Source organism: Lissotriton helveticus, chromosome 3_1 (assembly GCF_964261635.1).
Source record: "Lissotriton helveticus chromosome 3_1, aLisHel1.1, whole genome shotgun sequence".
Classification (NCBI taxonomy): domain Eukaryota; kingdom Metazoa; phylum Chordata; class Amphibia; order Caudata; family Salamandridae; genus Lissotriton; species Lissotriton helveticus.
In genome coordinates this window covers 500,916,725-500,943,462 of record NC_136061.1, presented here as the reverse complement: position 1 = coordinate 500,943,462, position 26,738 = coordinate 500,916,725, and the positions used below count along the sequence as shown (strand labels likewise).

At 41.8% G+C, this 26,738-nt stretch overlaps 1 protein-coding gene across 1 annotated transcript in view; it reads left to right on the top strand.

The window, feature by feature from the left end:
• LOC144823261 (signal transducer and activator of transcription 4-like) overlaps window positions 1–26,738 on the top strand; it is a 754,354-nt gene that overhangs the window by 295,341 nt on the left and 432,275 nt on the right. The window contains exon 9 of the mRNA XM_078681615.1: window positions 8,498–8,590. Within this exon, the coding sequence (XP_078537741.1) occupies window positions 8,498–8,590 (93 nt within the window). The remainder of the gene's footprint in view (window positions 1–8,497; window positions 8,591–26,738) is intronic.

The window sequence follows — 26,738 nt, the reverse complement described above, 5'->3', positions numbered from 1 at the left end:
ATCAGAAGTGTTTGCCCAGGGCAGCAATTTCGGTCCTGCTTGCCACTTCCTCTGCACCGTGACACGCAGTCGTGTCAAAGAGGCGCTACAAATGCGTGACATTTAAGTGCGGTGATGCGGACCAGCGCACACAAATGCGTTAGTATCACGCCTGATGCGTGATACTTGGCTGGGCTTTATTCAAATAGTGCTTTAAAACAAAAAATGCGTTGAATGTGTGATACGACCAAAGCTGATTATCAGCTGTTCTCGATGCTTATGGCAACAGACTGCACATGAAAACAATATCTCGATAATATCACGGAACTAAAACTAACATTTCCGTCTTGAATTACCCAAGGATGATACTGTTACTTACTGGTGTAACAAGCATTCTACAGCATGCGTCACTGGTTCTAACGCCGCTCGAGCTTACCTTCTCGATTAACTCCACTGCTTCTCAGGCTGTTTCCGGGATAGCATTTAACGTAATGACGTATCAATTTTAAACGTTAGATGCTCAACCACTGTTCAATCATGTCAGTGAGGCGTGATGACATGTATGAACTTAACGGCGCTTAAAGAAAAACGGCAGCCCATCCTATGAGCTCCCTTCTGAATATGAGTGTTATTAACAGGGTAAAGTCTCAATAAAGTTAATTCAAATGAGACTGATACGTGGAAATGTATCTGTGACAGAGAAATGTCATACTGATTGATCCATAAATATTTTGTGTAAATATTTTGTGTAAATATGAAGCAATGAAAAAATTGAAAAAGTTAAACAATTAAAATCTTACAAAATATCGCAAGATGCTATTCAATAGTTAACACTGAGATTGCTATGAGGCAGATTTCCATAACATGCAATCGATATTACATGATGTAAAAAACACCTACTGGAAGCAAAAATCACAATCAACAATTTCATCACTCTATGATACAAACAACTAGTCATAAAAAGCAAGAAAGTTCATTCCTGTCGTTCATCCCATTTGGTTGCATAGAGTTCAATATTTTTATCCATAAAAACTCAGATCTAAGCAACTGTTTATGTGCATCCATATCTGGTCGGATCTTCACGACTTCCAGAATGGTGAATCTCGATTGAGAAATGTTTTGATCTGCTTCCAACCAATGCAGCGCTATGGTGGATTTAACATTTTCAAGCGAATGTTGCTTTTATGTTCAGTAATGCGCACTTTAATTTTGCATTCCGTAATGCCAATGCATGTTTTTCCACAAGGACATTTGATTGTGTAAACTACATTTGTAGTGTCACATGTACTAGAATGTTTCAGAGCAATCTTAGTTCCTTGTGTGGCATGTGTAAACACCTTTCCTACGATGATGTTGTTACAATGTGTGCAGTTTTCAGACTTTTGCATGCATCTAACAATTTTCTTGCCACTCTCTTTATTCTTGTTAGGCAGTAGTTATTTGATGTTGCGAGAAAGTTTAAAGGCAAATACAACCTTCTGGCCAACCAACGAAAGTAAATTAGGTTCTGTTGGTAGCATCATCGGTCATTACACCTATTTTAACTTTCATCTTTAACTTTCATCTCTTGGCATTGTCTCTAGTGAATAGAAGAAAAGGATTGTCTAACCCCTTTTAAAGAGTTCAGGGCAGAATCTAACTAGAGGCTCATCTTTCATTTGCCAGTAGTCACTAAAATTGGTGAGAAGATAAAGTTCACCAACTTTCTTAACCACTTGGACGCTCATGACGAGCTCAGCTCGTCATGAGTTGTGCCGCTCGCATGCTGATGACGAGCTGAGCTCGTCATGTAACGCGGCTTTGTCAAAAACGCAGCGCGCAGCGGGAAAACCGCTAGCGCGCACGCGGTTAAATATCCTGAAGGCTGCCAATTACTAGTTTAGTCGTTCTCCTTTGCAATTCTGTAATCCTGTTATCTCCAAATAAGGATAAGCATAAAAAATGCTATTTATGCCATGCCACTTGAAAGCTTGTGTTGTTAACGCTAACATCATCTCTAGATTGAACTGTGCCAATGCTTTCTACACTGGCCTTCGTAAGTCAGCTATTTGCAAGAATCAAAGAATTGAGAACATGGGACCTTAGCTTTGAAGAATTTCAGGAATTTAGATATGTTGTCTGAGGCTTGCCATACGATGCACTAGTTGCCAGTTTCTAGAGGAATCCATTATAAGCTACTCTGTTTTGCCCACACAGCATATAATGAAATGTTTATGTTTGCTGTTGAGACTGAACGATCCCTTCAATCTGGCTCTTCCCTCCATCTGTCAGTCACCCAATTTAGAAAGGCTTGGCAGAAGGGAGGAAATCCTTCTTTTTTGTTGTTTGTTGTATTTGGAATGCACTGTGTCTTGACCTGCACAGAAAAGTGGACCATCTTATGCTTAGTAAGACTTTTATAAGTAATCTGTTTTGTTGTTTACCCTAATTTCTTTTGTGATGTTTGGTGTCAGTACAGGGCCAAGATGCCTTAGGGCATTCCCTGCACTTATAAGTGACAACTCAACTCAGCTCATATCTTGCATGTATAGTTTTTCAATACATTTAGGGCCTGATTCCGATGTCGGACAGACTCAGGTCCGTCTGACATCGGTCAGGAGCCGTAACCGACCGACCTGCTGTCGTTGGTTACGGCCCTGCAAGTGCGATGCAACCGAACCCGTGTCCGGTCGCACTCTTATACCTCACAATGAGAGCATGCTTTCCGAGCGGAATGCATGCCTGCATTGTGAAAAGCAGGGGTGCAGTTCATCTCTGTGCCTTGTGGCCGGCTCCCCAAGGTGCCTGCCACCGGGTGTAGGGATCAACAGAGGGGCACCATAGTTGCCCCCAGGCCTCCATTCTGTGGCCTAGCGCCCATGTTGGCCCAGCTGGGGGCCCCCAGATACAGTTTGCGACTGCCTTTTCATGCAGGAAACACCAGCACGAAAAGGCAGTAAAAAAACGCCATCGTACTCCCTCGGTCGTAAAGAGGTGACCAGGGAGTACTGAAGGATTTCTGGACGGCGGACGGCCTCCCCGAGCCCGTCGCAAGCCATCCGGAAATCCGAGTCGGATTCCTTTTCCGACCGAGCCCATTAGAATGGCTCAGTTGGAAAGGAATCCAGCTGGCACATTCTGATGGACTGTGGCTCTTGTCATCTGGTTATGCAGCATTGGCGCACCTGAGGATAGCTTATGGATAGACTGAGAGATAGCCAAGCTGAATGTATGATGTTATTCCGCATACTTTCAAGACGCATGCGTTCAGAACGTCATCTTTAGTACGAACGCATCTTAAGGACGCATTTGTTCAGCATGCATGTCGTTTTAATGAAATACATTAGGGAGGTGCTGGATGTTGGAATAGTTTAATTTACTATTCCAACTCCAGTCTGCGCATCAGTAGGGAAAAAGTTGGACTTTAAATCCAACACCATTCCACCAATGTGCCCCCTAAAAGCAATTCGTTGTTACGACTTTCGTGCTAAACAAATGCGTGCTAAGGGCGTTTCCCAGCCAAGCTATGTGAAGCCTGAACACAGGATTTATGTCTAACCTGAGGCATACCTCTGCTCAAGACAAGAGCCTCTATGATCGGTTTCTCAAAGTACATTATTAGAAAATTATGGAATTTGCTTTAATGTATGTCTTGTGTGGTTTTTCTCCATGATGGTGTCTTTGGCAGCAAAATGCTTCTAAGGCCTTATTCTGCTGTCAAACTTAGCCTGTGTCTGTCAAAAGTAGCATAAGTCTGCTATTGTGTATAATATGTTACCAATGCAAAAGCATTGCACAAGGAAAACACTAATTTGTACATTACTTGTAGCAATGACAAACTGGTAACAATGTTGTCTGCTTCGTGTCTCCTCTGCCCCGTTCATGGTTGCCCCTTTCTCTTCATAGGCTATGCTAGTTATTATAATAAGTTTGGGGATTTAGGAACAACAATTATAGAAAATACAGCCATTCATCTCAAAGGAATTTTGACAAAATTCATAACACATTTTATATTTGATGATGCACATTGCCCCTGCTAGATTTTAAAACAACATTACTATTTTAATGGATATGACTCTTTATGTGCTGGGAGCGTCAGGAAGGAATTAAAAGCATGGTTGGTGTTGTTATAACATATTCTAGTAGAACGCTTTAGTTCTGTTTTTGTTGGAGTGACCAATTTGCAGAACATTGCTCAGCAGCCTCACATTCTATGTGTCTGGAACTTGAATGGAATGGAAGAATATTGTTATTTGAAAGTTATTCAGAGACAACTACCTTTGTTGCTCAGTTTTTAGAGCTGGCGGTTGGCCTCATTGATGTATCTCAGGCATCTCGTATGAGAACTGCTCACTGTTCGGTGCTGACAACAACTATTTTATTTCATCTAGAATAGCGCAGATTCATGGTAAATAGTAAGCAGGCAATAATATTGCCAACTATTTGTCAAACACCCATTCAGGATCAGGACAAATGAGAGGTGCATTTGGAATCAAACCTTTGACTTTCGAGTCAGACACCCCAAAATCAAGTATGTTAACCATTAAGCTCAATAGTTTGAGCCCTGTACATGTGTGCGACCTCAAACAAGCATCTGTTTTAATGTCCCAATGAGCACACTGAGAACGTATGTTTGTTCAACAATCCAGTAGGAGAGGCCCTGTAGATGGAATTAAAAGTATTTTATGAGCTCATTATCATTTCAAAGAAGCCAATTTAGAAGAACTGTTAAAAAGGGTCATTGTCTTGACATAGCTTTGTAAAATCTAGTTCTAATGTTTTTGTATTGAAATCTGTAGAAGCTATTTTTATGTTGTCAAATCACTCATTCCCCTTTATAAAGATCAGTAGCCTATAAACCTTGTCATAGCATGTTTGCTGTAATCATATAGGTTGGACCAACATGTGTAAACTGTACCATTTATCTCTCTATTTTCTTGTATTGGGTTTAAAAATACCTCCATTCCATTATTTGAAGTGTTAGCACCTCATCCACTCATCGACATTTTAGCCCCCCCACACAGAAGTTGAGGTTTAGTTGCATCCCTGTAACTACTTATGTACACATGTACACCAAACACCTGTTAAACTTGTAAAAGATAAACTGGACACACTGTAAACACTTGGGCGGTGAATTTGATGATTTGTTCTTGCTGGTGAAACCCTTTGATTTGGCTTGGGATAAGCCAAATAGAAGCAAATCATCTTCTCAATGTTTGTAATCAGAAGCGTTTGGTAGGCTAGTCTTCCTTCTTCTGTACTTCATGAGTACTATTTATGGAGGTATTTCTATAATGCAGTTCTTGCATGATAAGAACAGTGCACTACACATAGCAAAAAGAAGACATAGACGCTATGATGGGAGGGACAAAAGAATGGTTGAATTTGTGTATAAGAATAACGGAAGGGAAGTCCTTGGTCACGTGTACTATGCATAAGCAAATTCTGTAAACTATTGTATCTGTTCCACATTACCTTTTTGTGCTTGTGCGCATAGTGTGCATGCCACTTACTTGTGGCCAAGGGCGGCTCCTCCGCTACGGCGGAAGAGCGTTGCCCCATTGCTTTCAAAACATAAAATGGTAATAACTTTTTGTTATTACCATTTTATGTTTGCTTTGCGGGTGGGTAGACGGAGGTGCTCTACTCTCCAAGCAGGGAAGGGGAGGATTGGTTTTCCCACTCCTGAGTACGCACAGACTGTTTGGTCGGCCCTCTCGGGCTGACCAAACCAGTCATGCGCACTTTGCCCTTCTCCATGCAGACTGCACTGCAGCCTGCATTCAGAACATGCACACTCCACTAGCCCCTGGCTGAGCGCTGTGTCATGGTGCTCCAATCCAATCACAACACTGCATTCAGTGTTGTGATTGACTTAGGGAAGGGCGTCTGGCTGCCTGCTTCCTGTTCCTGTCAGAGGCAGGAGAGCAGAAGAGCAGGAGAAGTGAAGATGCGTGACCCAGCGGAAAGGTAGTTTTTTTTAACATTATGGCCCCCTCTCTGCTTGACCACCCTACGCGACTACCCTTTCACGCTCAAAGCCCACCACTCACCTCCATCACCTGCAAGCCATGCCAGCCACTACTGCTTGTGGCACTGATACATCATCATTTTGACACCACATTTACGTCACAAATGCATTACCTCTACGTGCACTTAGTACATGTTCCTAATGACATTTATATGAAATGTTGTACTTGAACTCATTATTGAAGTGCATTCACTGTAGAACCAGATAATGCATATTATAACACAGTGTACCTTAACTGTATTAAATGAGATAATCTTTGGAGATTTGATGATTAAACTATCCTCATATATTTAGAATGCTATTACTCTAGAAACAATAATGAATGTATGTAATATGTACACTAATGTTTCATGTATATTACATGTAAAATGTACTTTAAACCATACTTACATAAAAAGATTTACTGTATGCTACACATAATATGAATTTAATGTACTGACAAGTTATATTCATTTGTCTTACCGTGCATACACATATTACATGTGCACTATTGGTTTAATAATTTAAACTTGCCCTCACTAGGCGCCTTTCCATTCTGCATAAAATACTGTTTTCCATTTCTGCTTACATGGCTTTTCCCTTGCATTTACATGCATTGTTAGTTTGAGAATAGACACAACACTGTATTAGTAATAGAGAGGGAGCCTGAGAAGAAACCCTTGACAAAATAACATGGAGAGCCATGGTGTTAATTGAAGAGTCCTATTCATCAATGTTACAACATAGCTTGAATGAGTAAGGATGATGTCATTACCATTTTCAGAGTTGGACATTTTGCAAAAGTTTCAGCTTACAACGTGAGAATGGAAAAAAGAGAGTGGAATCCCTGATGATGTGAACAGACCGATGGTACTTGAGTGATTTTAGTGTGAATAACTGGAGTCTACACTGATGCTAGAGCCATTTTTTCTTGGACTTTGAGCGGTTTAGACCTCTGTGCTTGTTCCCTTACATTCTTGCTGAATGTGGCTTAGGCTGCACACTCAAAATTCCCCTGACTCAGGAAGACTCTTGACCCAGCTTCGGCAGTCCTGATACCTTCCTTCACTTCCCTCTCTTCCCATGTTATCTCGTATTTTCATATTTTTCAGTAGTTCCCTAAATGTTGAGATTCCTTAGACTAATAAAACATCATCTTAGTTGGGACTTTAACTTAGATGGTTCTAGATGTACTCATCTATAGGAGAGGGGACTGAAAACTCTTCTAAGAGCACCAGATCTTAATGTTGATCCTTTGTATTGCTGTGACTGAACTAATTGTTTGTTTAATACTGGTACGCCTAAACTTCTTTAGGAGGTTGGGTTTCCCAGCTGTTATTTTGTATCTTTATAGCATGGTGCTGAGATTTGTTTACCTTAATTTGTTTCCTAATTTGTGATAAACTTTCTCAAATGTAATCACTGATTCCTCGTCCTTATTGTGTAGCCAAATGGGTTACACTGTTAATTGGAATTGATTGATGCAATGTTAACTGCCCTCACCTCTCAGCTGTAAAGAAAGGACCATCGAAGGACGAATGCTAAGAGTGTTGGCCTAAAGCGCTGCATCAGCACAAATTGCCACAACACATTAAAACATTTTAGTCATATCCCACATTTTCTGGAGACGTACAAATGTAATTCTCTGAATCTGCTCATTGTTTTACAGTACAATCTGCATTGCTTAGTGTAAAACACATTGATCCCTCAAGACGAGCTAGCACTATAGAAAACCATTAATTCAATTTAATAAATCCCACATTTTATGTCTGTGAATCTGAGCCATTTTATGCTGAAAATGGGCTTGTTTTCTTCATCCGAGTTCAATAAGTAGTTAATTATCCTTTTTAGTTCCATAGTTTGGCCCCTGTCAACCATAGGAGTTCTTTGACTTGCCTCTTTCAGCCATTAGCTTGAAACTTTGCCTATTATATCTTGCTCAGCCCAGTGAAGTATTCATTTCTTATGCTATTGCCTGCTTCCCTCTTCCTTTTATTTTGTTCAAGTGTGCTACCTCTTCACGCGCTATCACATTAAACAGAGAACTGCTGGCTTCGCTAATGCCTGTTTGTATGAGACTTTACAAAATAGTAGTAGCAGCTGGGAATGCAATTCTCACATTTCTTCTCGAGAGATGCATAATTTATCTATCAGTCCAATGAGTGACTAGTGCATTGTCCTGTGTAAATAGAACTAAACAAGAACTACTAAACCTCTTTAGTGGACATTCACCACATAAATACATTAAGTGACCAGATCTTTCACACAGCTATGACTTTAGTTAAGTGGGACAATAACATTTGAGCTCCATATAGAAACATCAATCACGATGATGGAATATCGAGCTTAGCCTGATCGTCCATAGAACTAAGAAAGTGGGGATGTTATAATTTTAGCTTCCAATGAAAATCCTTAGCTCAGTACGGAGATGACAAAAACACAATGCGTACATGTAATAAATGAACAATGCTGGGGAAATCGTATTGAACAGCTTGTTTTCCTTAAATCTGTATTTTTCTTTCACAACAGCTCCTTTATAGTAGAAAGGCAACCCTCCATGTCAACACAATCTCAGCGGCCAATGGTTCTCAAAACTGGGGTGCAATTCAATGCAAAACTAAGGTAAGGAAGCACACTATTGGTGGTGCAGTGCTGCTTCTTAGAATAGACATGCGTATGTACATTTTTATGTGATCTTGGTATAACATGAACCTAGCCAGCTTTTCAGGGTGAAATGCTTCATTTTCCTATTTTGTGTTGCTTAACTGTTGGACTTGGCCCTTTTTGGCTTTATTCCTCATATTTGTGCTGAACCTGTTTTTGTTGGCTTTAGGACTCTGCACACTTTACCACTCTTCTTAAAACATGGTAGAGTTGGCTTATACCCATTTGACATATATCATTTGTCCTGCAGTTCTCTAGAAAAGTGATACTGCCTGTACCCAGGGTCTGTAAATGAAATGCTACTAGTATGCCTTCAGCACTGATTGTGCCACTCACTTAAGTAGCCCTTTAAACAGGTCTCAGGCCTGCCATTGCAGCCTGTGTGTGTAGTTTTAGGCTGCCACTTCGATCTGGCAAGATAAATCTGTTGCCAGGCCCAAACATTACTTTTTAATACATATAAGTTTCCCCTAGGTAAACACTAATCATCCCACAGTTCAGGGCGCAAAGTATTTACTAAGTAGGACATATACGTTAAAGTTGTACATGTCCTGTTAGTAAAACACTCTTAAATGTGTTTTTCACTACTGCAAGGCTTGCCTTTCCAAAAGGATATAATTGGAGTTACCTTATTACATTTAATAAACTGTAACTTCCAAATGGGAGCAGGTACCCATTTCATGTTGGGTGTCTTTGGGATTGAAATAAAAAATCCTCGCTTATGGTAAATTCAGGTTTTAAATTATAATTTTGAAAATGGCACTTCTAGAAAGTTGTATTATCAATAGGGATTAGCCTAATTGTGAAGAGACTCAGATTAGTACGTTGTGGGGTAAACCATTTGGTTTGATCATGAAGCCCTCACCCACCAACCTAGTTGGTGGCATGCTTCATCATCGGGCCCACCCAGTGACACCGAATGTGTCCCGGGTGTGCTTCGATGCCTGGATACAGCGGAGCAGGTATAATTGCTGAGTGTGCAGTGTGGTGGAGTGAAAAGTGAAGATTAAAAACTATACAGTAGTCCCAGTACCTGAGGGTAATCAGTACTTTAATCACTGGGCCTCTTCTAGAAAGTTGCCATTTTCCTGCCCTAGCCATTTAGTGCATGCAGCCTGTCTCTGGGTCAAATGACTGGGTGTAGCTGACATTTGACCTCCACATGCAATAGGAATATTAGATGTGCCTGGATGGGCCATTACTGTCAGGTTGGGAGGGTGGAGCTGGGCACAGCTCTACTTAAATTTTAATAGGCTGTCTCCTGCCTCAACATACTCCCTGTAGTTAGACTGGAGCCTGCTATGTTGACTGGCTGCATGCCGCCCTCTTGCCTGGGTAAGAAGGATTGGACCTGCATCTGTTCAACCCAGGACCACAGAGTGACTTTAGGTGCTATTTGACTGGCCCCCTGACTAGATGCTCCGGGACAGAAGACTCCAACAACCTTGAAGCAGTTAACTACTCTAATTTTGCTTCAAACTTGTCCTTAAACATGAGATGATTATTTGCCTTTTGTGCTCTGGACAAAGGTTGCTTTAGTTTGACTCATTGAAAAAGAAAGAAAGGCCAATGACTTGCTCTACTATTGATAACTATGCCATTATTAGTCGTGATGTTGTGAGATCTATATCACAGCAAATGAAAGAACACAAACAACTGTTTTTTTCAAACATAATTTTATTAGCATTTGTGTTAAAGATCATCTGACATATTAGCTCACATTATGACATGCAATACAACTGTACATAGTGGACCACCATGCACCCATCCAACCTCACCAGGGTACAATTCCCAGCGGTTTTCATGCCGCATTCCTGATCATCTAACTTAAATTACAGCGCTAGGATTCGGGTTTCGCAGTTGTTCTTATCTGGATACATTGGACTATGAGAGTTGCTAGGCCTATATGTCTTTTGTTATCTATTAATGTATGCAGTCTGTTAAGAGTAAGGGAGCTGCTGGAGAAAGATAATAGACACTTGTGGTGCAACTGAAAGAAGAGAAAAAAAGGTAACTGTAAGCTAAGTAACTATACAAGGTGGAGTGTCAGTGCAGGATTACGTCAGTGGCACAGTAGAAGGGGCGGTTCGGGGGGGGGGGTCGGCAGAGTGACATCCGTCCCTCGAGCGCGTACAGCAATCTTCCAGCCGATCGCGATGTTTGTTGTTCACAAATTTTGTCAGAGCAAGGAGGGCGTTGCAACAGCAGGGGGGAAGGGAAACATGGGTTATGCTATGGCTCTACAGGCCAGAGTGTCTAGCTATGTTCTGGGTGAGAGCTTTGTTTCATCTTCCTCTGTTATAGTTCTATATCTTTCAGGGTGTTCCGAATTCTCCAGGACCTCCATCCAAGGCTTCCCATGAGGTGTTGCCACAACCTCTGTGCGTTTCCTTTGGCCAAGGCCTTCCCTTCCGCCCCTGCCCAGTGCATCACATCTAGCTTCCAGTCATCTATCACAGGACTCCTTGTCGATTTGCACTCTACTGCTAGTCTCCTTTTGGCCAGAACTAAGGCCATGTCTACAAATCTTGTGCACACTTTCCATTTGGGCGGCCATGGGAAAAGTTTGATCGTTGGCTCGAGTGTGCGCCCCACCACCGCTCTCATCATCCCCATAACATCACTCCAAAATCTATTCACTATAGTACAGCCCCAAATCATGTGGATAAAGTCAGTGTCAATGTGGTTGCACCTTTGACAGTTGCGCATTTCCCCACCGTAAGTGACCCAGATTCTATGAGGTGTCATGTATGTCATATGGGTATAGTTGAACTGTATGTATTTCATCCTGGATTACGAAAACATGTTTTAGGATATGCTAAGAGTCTTTTCCACTGCTCGTCTGGAACTTTCCTGTTCAGAGCACCCATTTGTTGCAACAGCAGAGTGTAGAACCACTTCACCTGGTGCCGTGCCCCACCTAGGGTGAGCATTGACTGTAATATCATGTAATACCATGTATGTCTCAGGCTCCTCCCTCCTTTTGCCCCACAATACCCTAAATGTACATGTCAATGCTTTGTACTGTAGGAACTGCCCTGGTTGAAGTCCATTGCTTTCCACCTGGTCTGCCAGGTGGGCCAGGCAGACTGTTGGCAGCAGTCCCCCACCGTCAACAGCCCCACAGCAGTCCAGTGCAACAGTTGTTCTGGAGTAAATATCTTTCTAAGGTTACCTTGTGGCAAGACAATAAGGGGGAAGGCCGGCGCATATAGGGGAGTCTCCGACCATTTAGCTTCCCAACGTTTTCAACATTGTATTGCCGTGGTCTGTAACAGGGACTGGTGAGGGATTACCACTGCCAGGTCAAGCATTTTGGCCAACAGTAGGGTTGTGCATTCTCCTGAATCTGTCAAGTTTGTGCCTTCAGGGCCTATTCCCTCTAGTCATTGTGCCAACCTCTGCATTTGAGAAGCCTAGAAATAGTGCTCAAAGTTTAGCACTACCAGCCCACCCTCTGCCATAGGACATTGCAGTGTTGCCAAGGACACCCTCCGTCACCCCTTATCCCATACAAGACCACGGAGTAGGGCATCTAGCTTTCTGAAGCAGCCGTTGGGGTCCTCTATTGGGAGGTTAACAAAAACATATAACACACGCGGAAACATGACCATCTTTGACAGTGAGATTCTGGCCATGATTGGGAGACGCAGGGAGCACCAGAATGGGACACAGGCTCTGCGAGATCTAAGAGCTTGTCCGAGATTCCTCTTCCTCAGATCCTCCAGTGAGTGAAAGATATGTATCCCCAGATATTTGGAGGTGGAGGAGGGCCAGTTAAGTTCCAAGGGAAGGTGTACCAGGCGGGTGCTGGCTGGTGACGTTGGGAACAGGAAAGTCTTACCTTTTTTGACTCGTAAACCTGAGACTTGTTCTAATCTAGCTAATAAGTCCAGGGCTACTTCGGAGACCTGTACAGCATCATTAAGGTGAAATTGTATGGGTATGGCTTCTGACTGTCAAACGCACGCTCTTGACTCCTTCATGAAACAGTGCTGCCAACACTACTATCGCCAGCTCAAATAGGAGGGATGATAGTGAGCACCCCTGTCGTGTGCACCGAAAGAAACAATATTGTGTGGAGACTACTTTTTCTGTCTTGACCGTGGCAGTGGGGTGTTCATAGAGTAACCACACCCATTTTACCCAGTACTTGCCTATACCCATGTGTGAACACAAACTACTGGTGTATGAAATGTACAATTTGCCCAAACATAGAGATGTTCCACAGGTTTTGTTGAGAAACATATAAAGATGTATTGAGCTTGCCGTCTACGTTCTATTATTGCTTTACCTTGTGCACATTTTGGGGCACATAAAGAGCTATCTGATTAATCAAAATTCAATATTGAGGCTGTTCAACAAATCAATACATTAAAAAAGTGCGAAGAGCATCAGGCTCTCCAAGGAAGACAAAGACTGATTATGTTTTTCAAATCATAAAGGTTTATTAAAAGTTAAAAGTTTTTTTTACTGTTAATCAAAAATAAGTATAGGAATGCATTAGATAATATGAAGTTCAAATTCATCAAAGTAATACAAGTACGTGGAAAAACTATCATATGCTTCAAAGGAAAAGTTAAGTAAAGTCCGTTTTCCCCTATAGAGAGTCCCCTACTCTGCACTATCTTGGGAGGGAAGAGGGTTACCGGGCTAGTTTTTTGACAATTCCCTGCTTACAAAACAGGAAGCTGGCGCGAGCGCGCACATAGATGTCCCCTGAGGCTTGAGCCGGGCAGACCGACGAATCTATGTGGCGATCTTAATATTTTTTTTAAAACCTTTCTTAAACTTGGTGTATTTTAGTTGTGATTTTAATAGCTTTGCACTTACCACTCGGTACCTCTCCCGGAACCAAGGATTGGCGACTGCCAAACGCGACCGCCATCTTGGGAGGGAAGAGGGTTACCGGGCTAGTTTTTTGACAATTCCCTGCCTACAAAACAGGAAGCTGGCACGAGCGCGCATCAGACACGTGCAGCGGGCGCGCCAAAGGCAAGCCCGTCTGCGCCCGACCGACACACAGCGCCAGCCATGCTGTCTGTCTGACCAAAAAAGCCCCAAGTTCATATATTTACTCTAGCAGACTTCTTCACAGCCTAAACACTACGAAACATAACTCCGCATGTATCACATTTATGCCTCAACAGATTACCCAAATGGGTCTGGAAAGTTGCCCGGGCTGTAAAAAAACTGTCCATGAACATCCATGAACCAACAAGAGAGGACAACAAAACAAACAACCATGGGTAAAATAGGAAGCAAGGTAGGAAAACAGTTTAAATGCGCCCTATTGAATGCAAGATCCTTAGTCAAACATAGTATCGAGGTAGCAGACCTAATCCAGGAGGAAGATATTATGATTGCTTTCATTACTGAGTCATGGACGGATGATGGGTCAGGATCAGACCTGATAAAAGTTACACCCCCGGGTTACGCCTGACCCACATTAAACAGGCTGGTTAAGAAGGGAGGGGGTCTGACAGTGATATATTTGCAAACGCTGAAGGCAAATTTTAGCCCATCTCCTAACTTGGAATGCGAGGCATTAGACTTCAGTTTCTTGTTGTCTCACCATTCCACATTCAAAGGCACATTGATTTATAGACCGCCGGGACCCAGGAACCGGTTTATAACACAAGCAGGCACCTGGCTAGAAAAAGGGATAAGCACTAGCTCATACACCATCTTAGGGGACTTTAATTTCCACCTAGAAATGGATAACGATGGAGACACATCCAATCTGATAGATCTAATGCATTTGTTAGACTTATATCAACTGGTCACTGAGGCCACACATATAGCTGGACACACACTTGATGCCATATTTTCCAATAACAGCCATCTGAGGTTCACGAACACGCTCCCGGTTATCTGGTCAGATCACAGGATAGTGTTTTTTGAGGTGACATCATTTGCTCAAGATATTCTGAAACCAGGGCTGAAACAAACAACCACCAGAGCATGGGGTCGAATAAATGCCACTGAATTACAAGATCAACTAGTCTCCACTGCCCCTCTGCTACCAGGAGACTTAGAGGAGGCCACGTCGGCCTACACTACCTGGTTAGAAGCAGCAACAAATAAGCTAGCCCCAGTGAAAATTGTCCATAACAAGAGGGAACGGCCAAGATCTCCATGGTACTCCCAGGACCTAAGAGAAAGTAAACTTCTCTGTAAACATCAAGAAAGGGTATGGAGGAGGGAGTATAATGCCAAGGAAAAAAACAAATATAAACTCTGCCTATCAGACTATAAGAAACTACTGCATAAAACAAAACAAGATTTGTTTGTAAAGAAAATACGGTCTGCAAAAAACTCCACCAAAGAACTATTTAAAACAGTTACAGCCCTAGCCCACCCCCCTTCAAATCCCGTTATAGCCAGTCAAGAGCTGTGCGATGAGATAGCCAACTTCTTCTTTAAGAAAGTTGAGGATATCTATGTCACATTTACAGGAGATATAAATCACACCCCTCAAATAAAGAAGGTCAATGGGGAAGAAGTTGGGAACACTATGCCTCAGCTCTGTAACTTCACACCCACTACAGAAGCGGATGTCCACAATATCCTCGTAAAAGTTCAATCAGGATCCCCAACGGACCACTGTCCTCCCTCCATATTGAAGTTGGTACCCGAACCAATCATATCAATCTTGAGAGTGATTATCAATAAGATTTTTTGGGAGGGATATTTTCCGAAAGCCTGGAAGACAGCGTTGATTCTTCCCTTGTTAAAAAAGCCCAAGCTGGATCCTATGGACTCAAATAATTTTAGACCAATCTCTAGTTTACCGTTCCCTGCAAAAATCACTGAAAAATTAATGAACACCCAATCCAGCCGATTTCTAGAGGATGGACATATACTTGATCCCACGCAGTATGGTTTTAGAAGGAGCCATAGCACTGAGTCGGCTCTTATCAAATCTACTGAAGAAATAAGGGCCACTCTAGATCAGGGAGGGAATGGAGCCTTGATCATGTTGGACCTCTCTGCGGCGTTTGACACGGTCCATCACAATCTGTTGATGGACCGGCTGCATGAGGTTGGTGTCACAGGCAGGGCATGGAAACTGATCAAATCATTTTTAGCAGATAGAGTGCAGACAGTTACATTTGGCAACTTCTCTGAAAAGTCATTCTCCCTCCCCTGTGGAGTCCCGCAGGGGTCATCTATGAGCCCCACTCTTTTTAATGTTTATGTCTCCGAGCTTGCCCCCCTCATTGGATCCTTTGGGTTCAAGCTTACCTCATACGCCGATGACACCCAGATTGTTGTCTCTATGCTTCCAAATGAAACTCAGGAGCCAGCACGTCGGTTCCATGGCTGTATGACAGATGTGGGTGGCTGGATGGCCCGGAATTGTTTAAAGCTCAACTCTGCCAAAACAGAGGTGATATTGTTTGGAAATAACCCCCAATTTTGGACCCCAGCATGGTGGCCAGATTCTCCGGGCCCTCTTCCAACACCAGTCAGGAAAGTGAAAATCTTAGGGTTCATAATTGATAACACCACCTCTTACATTTTAAAATCATGTAAAAAAATATTGGCCTATCTTACTACAGAAAGTCAGAAGACAGTTGTCACGGCCTTAGCTATGTCCAGGCTGGACTATTGCAATGGCCTATATGTTAATGCGCAGGAAGGTATTTTAAGGAAACTACAACTCGTACAGAATGCAGCAGCTAGACTGCTGTCCGGCACTCCAAAACATGAATCTATTTCGGCAGAAACTAGAAAGCTACATTGGCTGCCTGTTAAGAAGTGAGTTTTGTTTAAGGCCTAATGCTTTACTCATAAATCACTCCATTCCACGGGTCCTAACCATCTGATCCAAAACTTCAACTGGTATGTTCCTACAAGATCCTTGCGCTCTTCAGAAGCCAAACTCATTCGCATTCCATTGGCAAAAAATGCCAATTGGGGTGGCAAGAGTTTTTTTGTAGGTGCCACCAAAGCATGGAATTCCCTTCCTCTCTCTTTCAGAGGCATAACAGAGCTGATTGTTTTCAGGAAGGCCCTGAAAACTTGGTTGTTCAACTCATAATGTTCAAAGTAACTCGCCAGGACGCCCTTGGGTAGCAGCCCGTTTTACAGATGTCATTAACATTAACATTAACACTGAGCTGCAAACAAACATTTTTCTCTCGTTCCTCTCTGTAATCTATTCTGCAATAGCTTCTATGAATCACTTCTAACATTTGCTACTGTAGTGTGTTTATCTAGGTACCTATATTGATACTCCTATTTCTGACCCTTGTCCGGTTATTAATTCACTAATGTCCATACAACGGCACAGAAACCCGTCTTCAGATTAGGTCATAGCGCATGCTGTCACATTAAGCAAGCACTATCCCTTCAGCCTCCTAGAGAAGCACACCGAGTTCTCAAAACAAATCAAACCTCCAACAGACCTGGGAAATCCCCGCAGTTATTGTTTTGATTTGGCTCGAGAACTCCTGCAACGTTTTGGACTACAGACACCTTAACTCATGCTGCAAAACGTTTGCAGTACAAAACTCAAACAGTGCCGCACTAATGAATAGCATAGTGCGCAAAAAATACAAAACAACATTAGACATCTCTAATGGATTCTTTTGTCAAAATATAGCACCAGAAAGCAGATATTTGACCGCTTTCTCAATAAATGGCTCGCAGAAAAATTTCTGTTGTTTGCCCCAAGGGTTCAAGAACAGCCCAGGATTATTCTCGGCAAGAGTAACAGAATTACTACAAATGTATGATGATGAGGCATTATCTTATGTCGATGACATCTATCTAACAGACGATGACTTGGATACTCACTTGAAAAGAGTGAACACCATAATACTTGGGTTCGCAGCAGAGGGTTACAAATTGAACTTCAAGAAGTCAAGAATTGCCCATCTGACTGTCCTATTCTTAGGATATGAATTATCAAGTGAAGGCAAAAGCCTGGCTGACAATTTCCTAGAGAAATGTGCTGTAATCCAAGCACCTAGAACACTGAAAAACCTGCAATCAATTCTAGGTTTCCTGAATTTTGGAAGAACATACATTATAAACTATGCAGAGAGGGTTAAACCTCTCTATGACCTAATAAAACCAGATTTTAAAAGAATCAATTGGACTCAAAAACACACAGAAATTTTGAGATCTTTACAAACAGACATGTTAGTTAAAACAAAACTGCAAACACGCGATAACACACGCAACCTTGTGATTCGAGTCATCCCAGGAAGATGCGGATTCACATACCTAACCTCAAATGAGGGAGAAAAGGTACCAATAGCATACAAATCACACTTGTACACAGAAACTGAAAAAACATTCAGCATTAAGGAAAACATTGTTCACGCGGTTCAAACAGCAGTAGCAAGAGAAAGATACCAAGCTGACGGCAGACAAATTACAGTCAGAACTGCAGAATCAGCCTTTGAGGCATTAACAACCCCATGTAATTTACCCACTATGGCACTGAATCCTAGATGGATACAATGGGAAGACTGTATTGCTACAGACAGAGTGAAATACTATTTTGATCCAGAGTTGACAAAATTAAAAAATCTAGAATATGAAAGAGAATATCCTCTGCCAATCGACATTCTGCCCGTACGACAGTACGCCTGTGTAATACATACGGACGGACATGCTCAGCCCTCAGTTTGGGGTGAACAAGCTTATAACGCCACATGCGAGATTACAAAAGACGTGTGGCGCGAAGGTAAATTAAGACCTCTGTTTGCAAAAAAACACTCAGTTGAAAATAATTCATAACAACAAACTGAAATAATAACGTTAAAAATGGCGCTAGATAATGCCGATCGCGAATTCCCGACACTAATAGTGTGTGATTCGTATTACTGAGTCAAATCATACAATAACGACTTGCAGAAATGGGTTGAAAACGGGTACAAAGATGACACAGGTGCCACAATAAAGCAAAAATCGCTTTGGGAACAAATAGTTCTTTTAAAGAAAGAACCACCAAAGACTCACGTGATACACTCACTGAGTCATCAGCGTGATGGCGTTCACGTTGCAGGGAATTCATTGGCTGAGACAGCCACAGCGGAACCAACTAAATCGGCTTCCGTAGCTACACAAAAACGTTCAGTAAAATACATTGACGGGGAAACAATGCTGGCGGTAAAAACGTCATCAAAAGGCGACTGCTCAGCGCTACCCCTCATGTATCCACTCAATTATACATACATAATCGATGCAAACTCCGTTCCTTTTGCTCGAATCCCTGGAGTGGGGGATAGAGTGATTCCAAACATGGACAGGAGAGGCTTGTTAATAGCAGACGCACATGTGGGTGAGGGTCTTAGACACCTTACACTTAAGGATTCTCTAGAAGAATTACAATCAACATACTGGTGGCCAGGAATGAGCCTGCAACATCACATATTTGCAAAAAACTGCCAAAACTGCAACAGAGATCGCAGTGGTGACCGAGACGGTGTACTGCCATGGCGTTTCGCTCAATAAAAGATTAGGCTATCGACATAAAATACCCAGTATGAATAATGCGTCATATTAACATGTAGAGACTATTTTCACTTAAAATGTAGACCCCAGCTCTCGGCTGACGTCTGATCTGTTATACGAAGATTTGCGAGTCTATAATGGCATATACGCAATTTGCATGCTACATTCTGACCAGGGTCCTGCTTTTTAGCTCTCGAGCTTATGAGACGGACATGGCCGGCATGGGCATAGCATTGCGGTACTCTTGTCACCTCCTTCCTGAGGGAAACGGAATGGTGTAAAGAAAAAACCAGGGCATAGAGCAATCTATAACAGCAAAGGTATTAGGTTCAGGAGCTGGGTGGGTCAAACATTTAATAAGTGTCCAACGTAGTCTTAATAATCTGCCAAGAAATTCTCTGAGAGGTCTCAGTCCGTACGAACTATTGTTTGGGACTAGAATGCTAATCCAGGACCTTGATAGTCAAACTTCAGTGGTTAAAGAAAAATGCTTTGATATCAAAGATCGTTTGGCTATTTTACAGGACTTAAACGAAACAAGAAAAGACCTGAGCAACATAAAGTTGAAACAGCAGCCAATAACCACTGAAGAGAAACCACCTGTCCCAGCAAGGCCTATCTGGATTCTAAAAATCGGGGATCTGGTCAGAGAGAAGATCGCGGTAAAGAAGGAATTTGGGCCTTCTTACAGAAAAGCAGTTCCTGTCTTGTCTGTCAACGGGACAAGATCAGTAGTACTACCGCCCCTTGCTGGTAAAAAGGAGAACCGAGTTGTATCCATCGACCTGGTTAAACCACAATCATGTGGCCGATAACAAGTAGTAGGCCAAGTGGACTCCCAAGAAGTAGTAGAACACCAAAGTTTGCTACAAACACAGAGGTTCATACTGAAAGACTAATCACAATTGATAAACCTACAGTAAAACAACAAGGACTATGCAACAAAGCCATGGAACTTAAACCTCTTGAAACCCAAATTAAAATCTTAAATCAAGAAACACCAGTCTACAATGATGTAACCACAGACTATGCTAATGAAATAAAGAAAATTCCAAAAACGAAAAGGAATCCTGAAGCAATTGAAACAATTGACAGAACAGCATCAGGCTACTTCATCAACTTCGATGATTTTTCTGAGGATCCAAGTGAACCTGAGGAACAGCCGACAACAAAAACTCTTAAAAATAAAGCAAAGGAACTCTTTCATCAACTAAAAGAAACCTATCTGATTTCTCCATGGATTGAACTTTGGGTGGCACTAGGAGTATTCATCCTCATACTTTGGCTCATCATGGTACTATGCTTGGGACACTTCATTGAGGGAAAATATGTTACAATGGACACAGCAAGTCAGAACATCAACTTGGTCCTAAAACCACACAAGTCTTCACACATCGAGAAAAGAGAACTTTCTTCAGTAAACTTCACAGCCAATCCTATACCCGGTGGGGTAGCATGGGACAAAACTGATTACGAAATTTATGGTCCGGTTGACCTTCTGAAGTATCCTCATCAATTTAAGATTTCATTAAGTGACTTTGTAAAACCAAGCACATTTGCTGATGATTGGGACTTTGAAAGTATTAATGATATGATGTCTGATCTAGTAATGTCAGCTAAATTTACAGAACATGATTATTTGCAGGGTTCATCTAATTACGATCAAATGTTTTGTTATAACCATTATGGTAACCATTATCTGCATAAATCTACTCAACCTAGAAATGTTTTAAATTTTAACCAATGGGAACATTGTGCAACTCCACCAAAAGGCAGTTCAAAGACAAATTTTGATAAATATTCATACTTTTCTGGGTTCAACACAAGTAATGCAGAATCATTTTATTTCAAATTGTTAAATACGACAGGAGTGAAAACCATGCTTACAAACACAAAATTGATATATTCAGACTCATTTTTTGAAAAAATGAATACATTCGGTTTTGATTTCTGGAACAATAAGATTGAAACGAAAACCATCTGGGGCACAAAAGATTGGCAAGTGCAAGGTGTAGAATCATTATTTAGAGCCTGTATGATCCCAGAACAAATTATATTTTTGAATGATACAATTCAACAAACATCCTGTCTTGGCCTAGCTAAAATTAAAGACTTGAATAACCCGTCTATTCCAAAACTAACACCTACCAGTAATAGCACTACGGATGTTGAGATAGACATATCCTATATTTTAAAACAGAACACATGCTGATTGGAAAAAATGGTTGATCTGGCCCACAGACACAAATAACTGTCAAGACAGATTCCTGAACAAAATACAGGGGTTCACATTGACCAGGCCAGACCCAAGATACTCCCAGAGACAACATCCAGGGATTGTAACTACTTATAGTGTGGGAAAACTCTGCCTTCAATGGCTACATACATCCACACTGTCAGAAATTAAGCAACACTTAACTTTACTTAAAGAAGGTGCTGACTTGCGTGATTTCATCATGGGACCACGCAAACAGCGTCAAAAACGTTTCATAGCGGCCTCTATATATGCAGCTTACAACGAAGCTTGGAAAGTAACTCAAATTGAGACAGCAGAAAAAATACGGGAAATTGATCGTGTTAATTTGGAAAAATCACTTTCTGTTGTAGACAATGGGTTAATGACTCTGTCTTCCAGAATATATTCACTGGACAGTATTGTATCTTCTGCAATCGATATAATAGAACAAGACTTACTGATGTTGCAACACGGTCAGTCTCAATTGCGTTCTATTGTACAGCTTGGCTGGACGTTACAAAATCTGCGTTCAGGCTATGTGCCTTGGCGTCTAATCAACACAACGTCACTATTTAATATCTTTAACCTTACTGATAAACAAATCAGTTTGGCACAAAAGGGTGCTGACTATACGATTCTGAGCATTGAAAAACTTGAGAGATTACCATTGACAATGTCAGAACGACCTGTCATTGAATGGATAATACATTGGATAATAAATATTCCGATAACAACTTTCCAGTTTCAATACTGCCAAAAATATATACAGGCAGGCCAGTATGAAAGGTTGGGTAAAGGATACATTAAGTCCACATGGAACTTGCCCTATACACACACATGTGTCAGTAATAACGGACAGAGTGTATTTCTTAGTGGTAATAATTGTGAAAAATCACTAAGTGGCATACTTCTGTGTCAGGGTATTAGTTTGCATGGGGCCTGTGAAGGGACTTCAAATAACCTTTCATGTCACCAGTTAGGCACACCTGCAACACAAATAGAACCATTCTTTAGAAGACTTTCGAACGGGAGTTACATTCTAATTGTAGATCACAGATGTTGTGGCTTGCTGCCAGGAAAACCTTATCTCATAAGCGTGACTTCCAGGGTCATGTGCTGTGAAAGAGTATTGTTCCCGAATGATGCTCCAGACAGGGAGGGAAGGTTATGGCCCAGTTTAAAAATCTCTTCTATTCGAATTGATACTTTAAGCAGAATGAAGACTGTGCTCCTACAGACGCCAACCCAGTTGACGTCATCAAAAGAAACGTATGATCTCCAAGTTGCAAGGACAACGGCAGAGATTCATTCAATGTTATCAACAAATTGCCCCCTACAGTTCGCAGAAATGTTGAACGAAATCTTAAATATTTCTGATACAAGTGGTATCGCGAGTGTATTTAAGACAGTTTTTTCAGGCGCTTTAACACCATTCAAAGCGATCCTGGGTATTTTTCCAAATTTCGTCCATTCCATCTTTGGCGGACTTCCACTCCTGTTGGGACTAGTAGCAGGCATTTTATTCTTGCTACTCTTGCTTCGTTATGGCAAGCCATGTCACAGACAAGACTCCAGCTACAATGGAAGAAACGATCCTAGCTATCCGCTACCGGGACCGCATAACTAAAGTCCTTGGCTTAGCCCGGCTACGAGATCTGAATATGACCTGGTTTCTTTCATTCAGACCCATCTGGCAGAATTGTGTTATGCCTGTATTAAGGTGCATGCTATGCGGCGAAGAATGCGTGTTGGACACCTGTTTTACACTACAATCAGACGTACCATTGGATGCAGATACTTTGTTGGGTCCGGTGAAGGCTCATGCATTGTGCTGTCCCCAGCGGCTACCTATCCTGATGAGGGCATTCGTGGAAACTTCACCACTGCGATTGAAGGGTAGTGAAGTACATGATGAAAGCAGCATCGACCAGGTACGACCTTCTGTAAGCAGTTCTGATCAAACCATCAGTGAAAGCAATCATGCGCGTGACTGCATGGTAGCGACGTTTTCTAACCTAGTCGAACTCTCACCAGAAGCTGTAGACTGTTTTTTCGAGAATCTATCTGAAATGATGTTTTCACCGGAACAGAGAGAATGATTTTAAACAAACTTGCACACGGCGTTCCCTGAACTCTGAATTTGGCCTTCAGTCTTTTGAAAACAAAGTGACTGTGAACTATTTTTTCTCTTCTCCCCTGAATAGCGAAAACTTTTTTCCAATTCCAAAAATATTTACCTTTTTGGCACTTATCTTCTGCTTAAAGTAAAACTATTCTTAGAGAACAGAACTTCTATTCTTAGGAATACTAGAGTAATTACCTTACCTCAACCTCTAAGTTTATATGCAATTCGTTGTGTTTATATGTGATGAGATGGCCTCGCAATTTTTTTTCTGTATCAAGAGCCATTTCATGTGTAATTTCGCAAATCATTCATGCCGATATAAAATGTGCATCTCCTTTTGAATGATTATACTGCTTGAATGCATACAGTACCTATACTCATTTCGTGCATTTTGCATACGGCATTTAAAAAAAAAAATTGTTTTTGGGGTGGTCAGGTATACAAATGCACTGTTAGTTATGTTTACTATTGCTTAGGTTAGTAAATATGTACATAATTTCGTGGAGTGGGTGTAGTGTGTTTATCTAGGTACCTATATTGATACTCCTATTTCTGACCCTTGTCCGGTTATTAATTCACTAATGTCCATACAACGGCACAGAAACCCGTCTTCAGATTAGGTCATAGCGCATGCTGTCACATTAAGCAAGCACTATCCCTTCAGCCCCCTAGAGAAGCACACTGAGTTCTCAAAACAAATCAAACCTCCAACAGACCTGGGAAATCCCCGCAGTTATTGTTTTGATTTGGCTCGAGAACTCCTGCAAAGAATGTAAGAACGACCAGTCCTTATGACATTCTTGCTGACGTCTTATGTCCATCCTTACGTCAAAAACGGCACCTTTCAGGTATAAATATACCGACGTTGCTCTAAGCTAAGACACGGTGGTGACGAGCTTGGAGCAGCGCTACTTGCCGGAGAGCCCAGCTGATGCATAAAAGCCCACGGACGCTGCCCCTCCCTTTTGACGCGCTGAGAGAGAGACGCTGCCTTTTCTCCTGCCGACAAATCCAGCCTCCGGCGTTTCCAGCCGCCCTCGCGGGTAACTGGGATATCGAGTCCTGAGACAGAGATACCAACCCTCCAGCCTTCTAAATCCCAGGTACTGAACTGACTAACCCCTTACAGAGAATTCTTGAGGCAGATTCTTGACAAAGCAAACTTAACTTAAACTGCTACTTACTTACTCCCTCCCAAGTATTAGGCTTAGGTCAGGTACACCGGGGTAGGCATAGTTAGAAGCACCAGTTGAGTACGATTAGTCAATGTATATATGTATGTATATCTTTTATCCATTTTAAGTATCATATGGCTAAGAAACCATATAAATGCTTTTACAGTATCATTTTATAATTCTGTTTTTACTGTATGCACTTTACTTAACTATAAGTATTGCAATAATAGCGATTCATTTCTCTTGTATGAGAAAAGAGACTGATCAATAAATAACATCTTTTATTGAACCACGCCCATCTCTTATTTCTCTACAAACTGGTGAAACTAAGAATGCACGTACTGACTGAGTAAAATAAGTTGTCTTTTGTTTTCACACAACTCTAGAGATAAACTCTTGATTAGGGGAGAGCAAAGTTGTCATGTTCTATGGTTGTCAGAAACTAAATCCCTTCTTGTCTATCCAGGGAGGTTAAACTCCTCCTTGCCTATTCGAGAAAGTTTCTAGTGAACTCTGAGCTAGCTGGCACACATAACTTTAAGTCTAATATCGTCAGTAGAAGACCTAGTTAACCACAGTCCTACGTCTATACTATTGAAGATATTATTCCAATGCGCAGAGCCTATTGGGAAAATAGGAACTACACTACACTACAGCTACACATAGTTTCCATAAAACGATCCTATCACATTAGTGTCAAAAAGATACAGTCTTGAACTCATTCGTTTCTCATGGTCCTCAACAATAGAACGTTTCACAGCGTCCTTTAAACTTACATTCAGCAGCAGCAAAACGAGGTACCTTGGACCAGCGGGAACTCCGCAAGTGTCTTTTCATATTCAGTACCAGTTATAATATTCCATAATGATTACAACAAAAAAACAAAAAAAATTCTCCTGAGAAAGTAAGAATAGGTACAGTGTCACTCAGTCTCCTCTACAAGAAAAATAGTGCTGGCTTAATTTTGGCTTTTTTAGTGGTTTTTTGTCCTGCTTTCTTTATGCACATGCACTTTTCTCAGAAGCGAGAAGCACGTGTTTAAGTGCCCTCTTGAATTGGACTTGGCGGGCATTTTGATGATGCTGCCGGTCAGCGGAGGTTAGCAGTCCAGTTTTAGTACAGTTGGCCCTATTTAGTACAGCTGTGGCACAGACGCACAGGTAAGGTGTCACTCAGGCACTTCTACAAAGAGCATTGTGCTGGCTTAATTTTGGCATTTTAAGTGTTTTTAAAGTATATCTGAAATATTTTTCTTAATTAGTGGGGCACCGTGCCCTTTTTTCTTGCTTTCTTCATGCACCTGCACTTTTGTCAGAAGCGACAAGCACATGTTTAAGTGTCCGCTTCGATCGCACTTGGAAGCCATTTTTGTGGTGTGACCGGTCAGTGGAAAATAGCTGTCCACTTTTAGTAAGTCCAACCCTATTTAGTGTGGCTGTGGTGCAGACATGCACGGCAGGTGCACAACTGGTGCAGCAAGTCCAAGGGAAGCCCGTCTGTGTCCGTCCGTGCTCGAACGTTCCCCGGGCCCAAGACTCCTGGTCTTTTACAGATATGTAGAAAATAGAAACCTTCTCAGGGGTCTCACTGATACACCTGGTTCTTTTAAACCAACAAAGAAGAGATTTGCACAGAAGCTGTAATATAAAAGATATCTTTACTAACCTCAGATGAGGGAGACTACGTCACACAGTACCCTCAGGAACTGTAGGAGGCATTCTAAGGATTACAGAAAACAGGGGTCTTATATATGCTTAGGTTACATTAGTCAGCATAAAACCAAGGGGAGGTCCTGGCATGTACCAGCATGCAAAATGACTAATATGGGTATACACGATTTGCTTGCTCAACAAATTGGGAGGAGAGTTATTTCTCCTTACATCAGCAAGAACAGCCTGACAGTTATAACATAAGAGCAGGTGCATTCTACTAGCTTGGCCCCTCTGAGCATGTGCAAGGCTCGGGAAGAGGGAAACAGCACATGGCGAGCACATGGCTAACTAAAATGGCTGCCCAGTACCAAATGGCTTTCAGCTCATGCTAACAGATCCCTGCAATCTGTAACAGATAGACAGACTGTCTTATGGCCCAGAACAA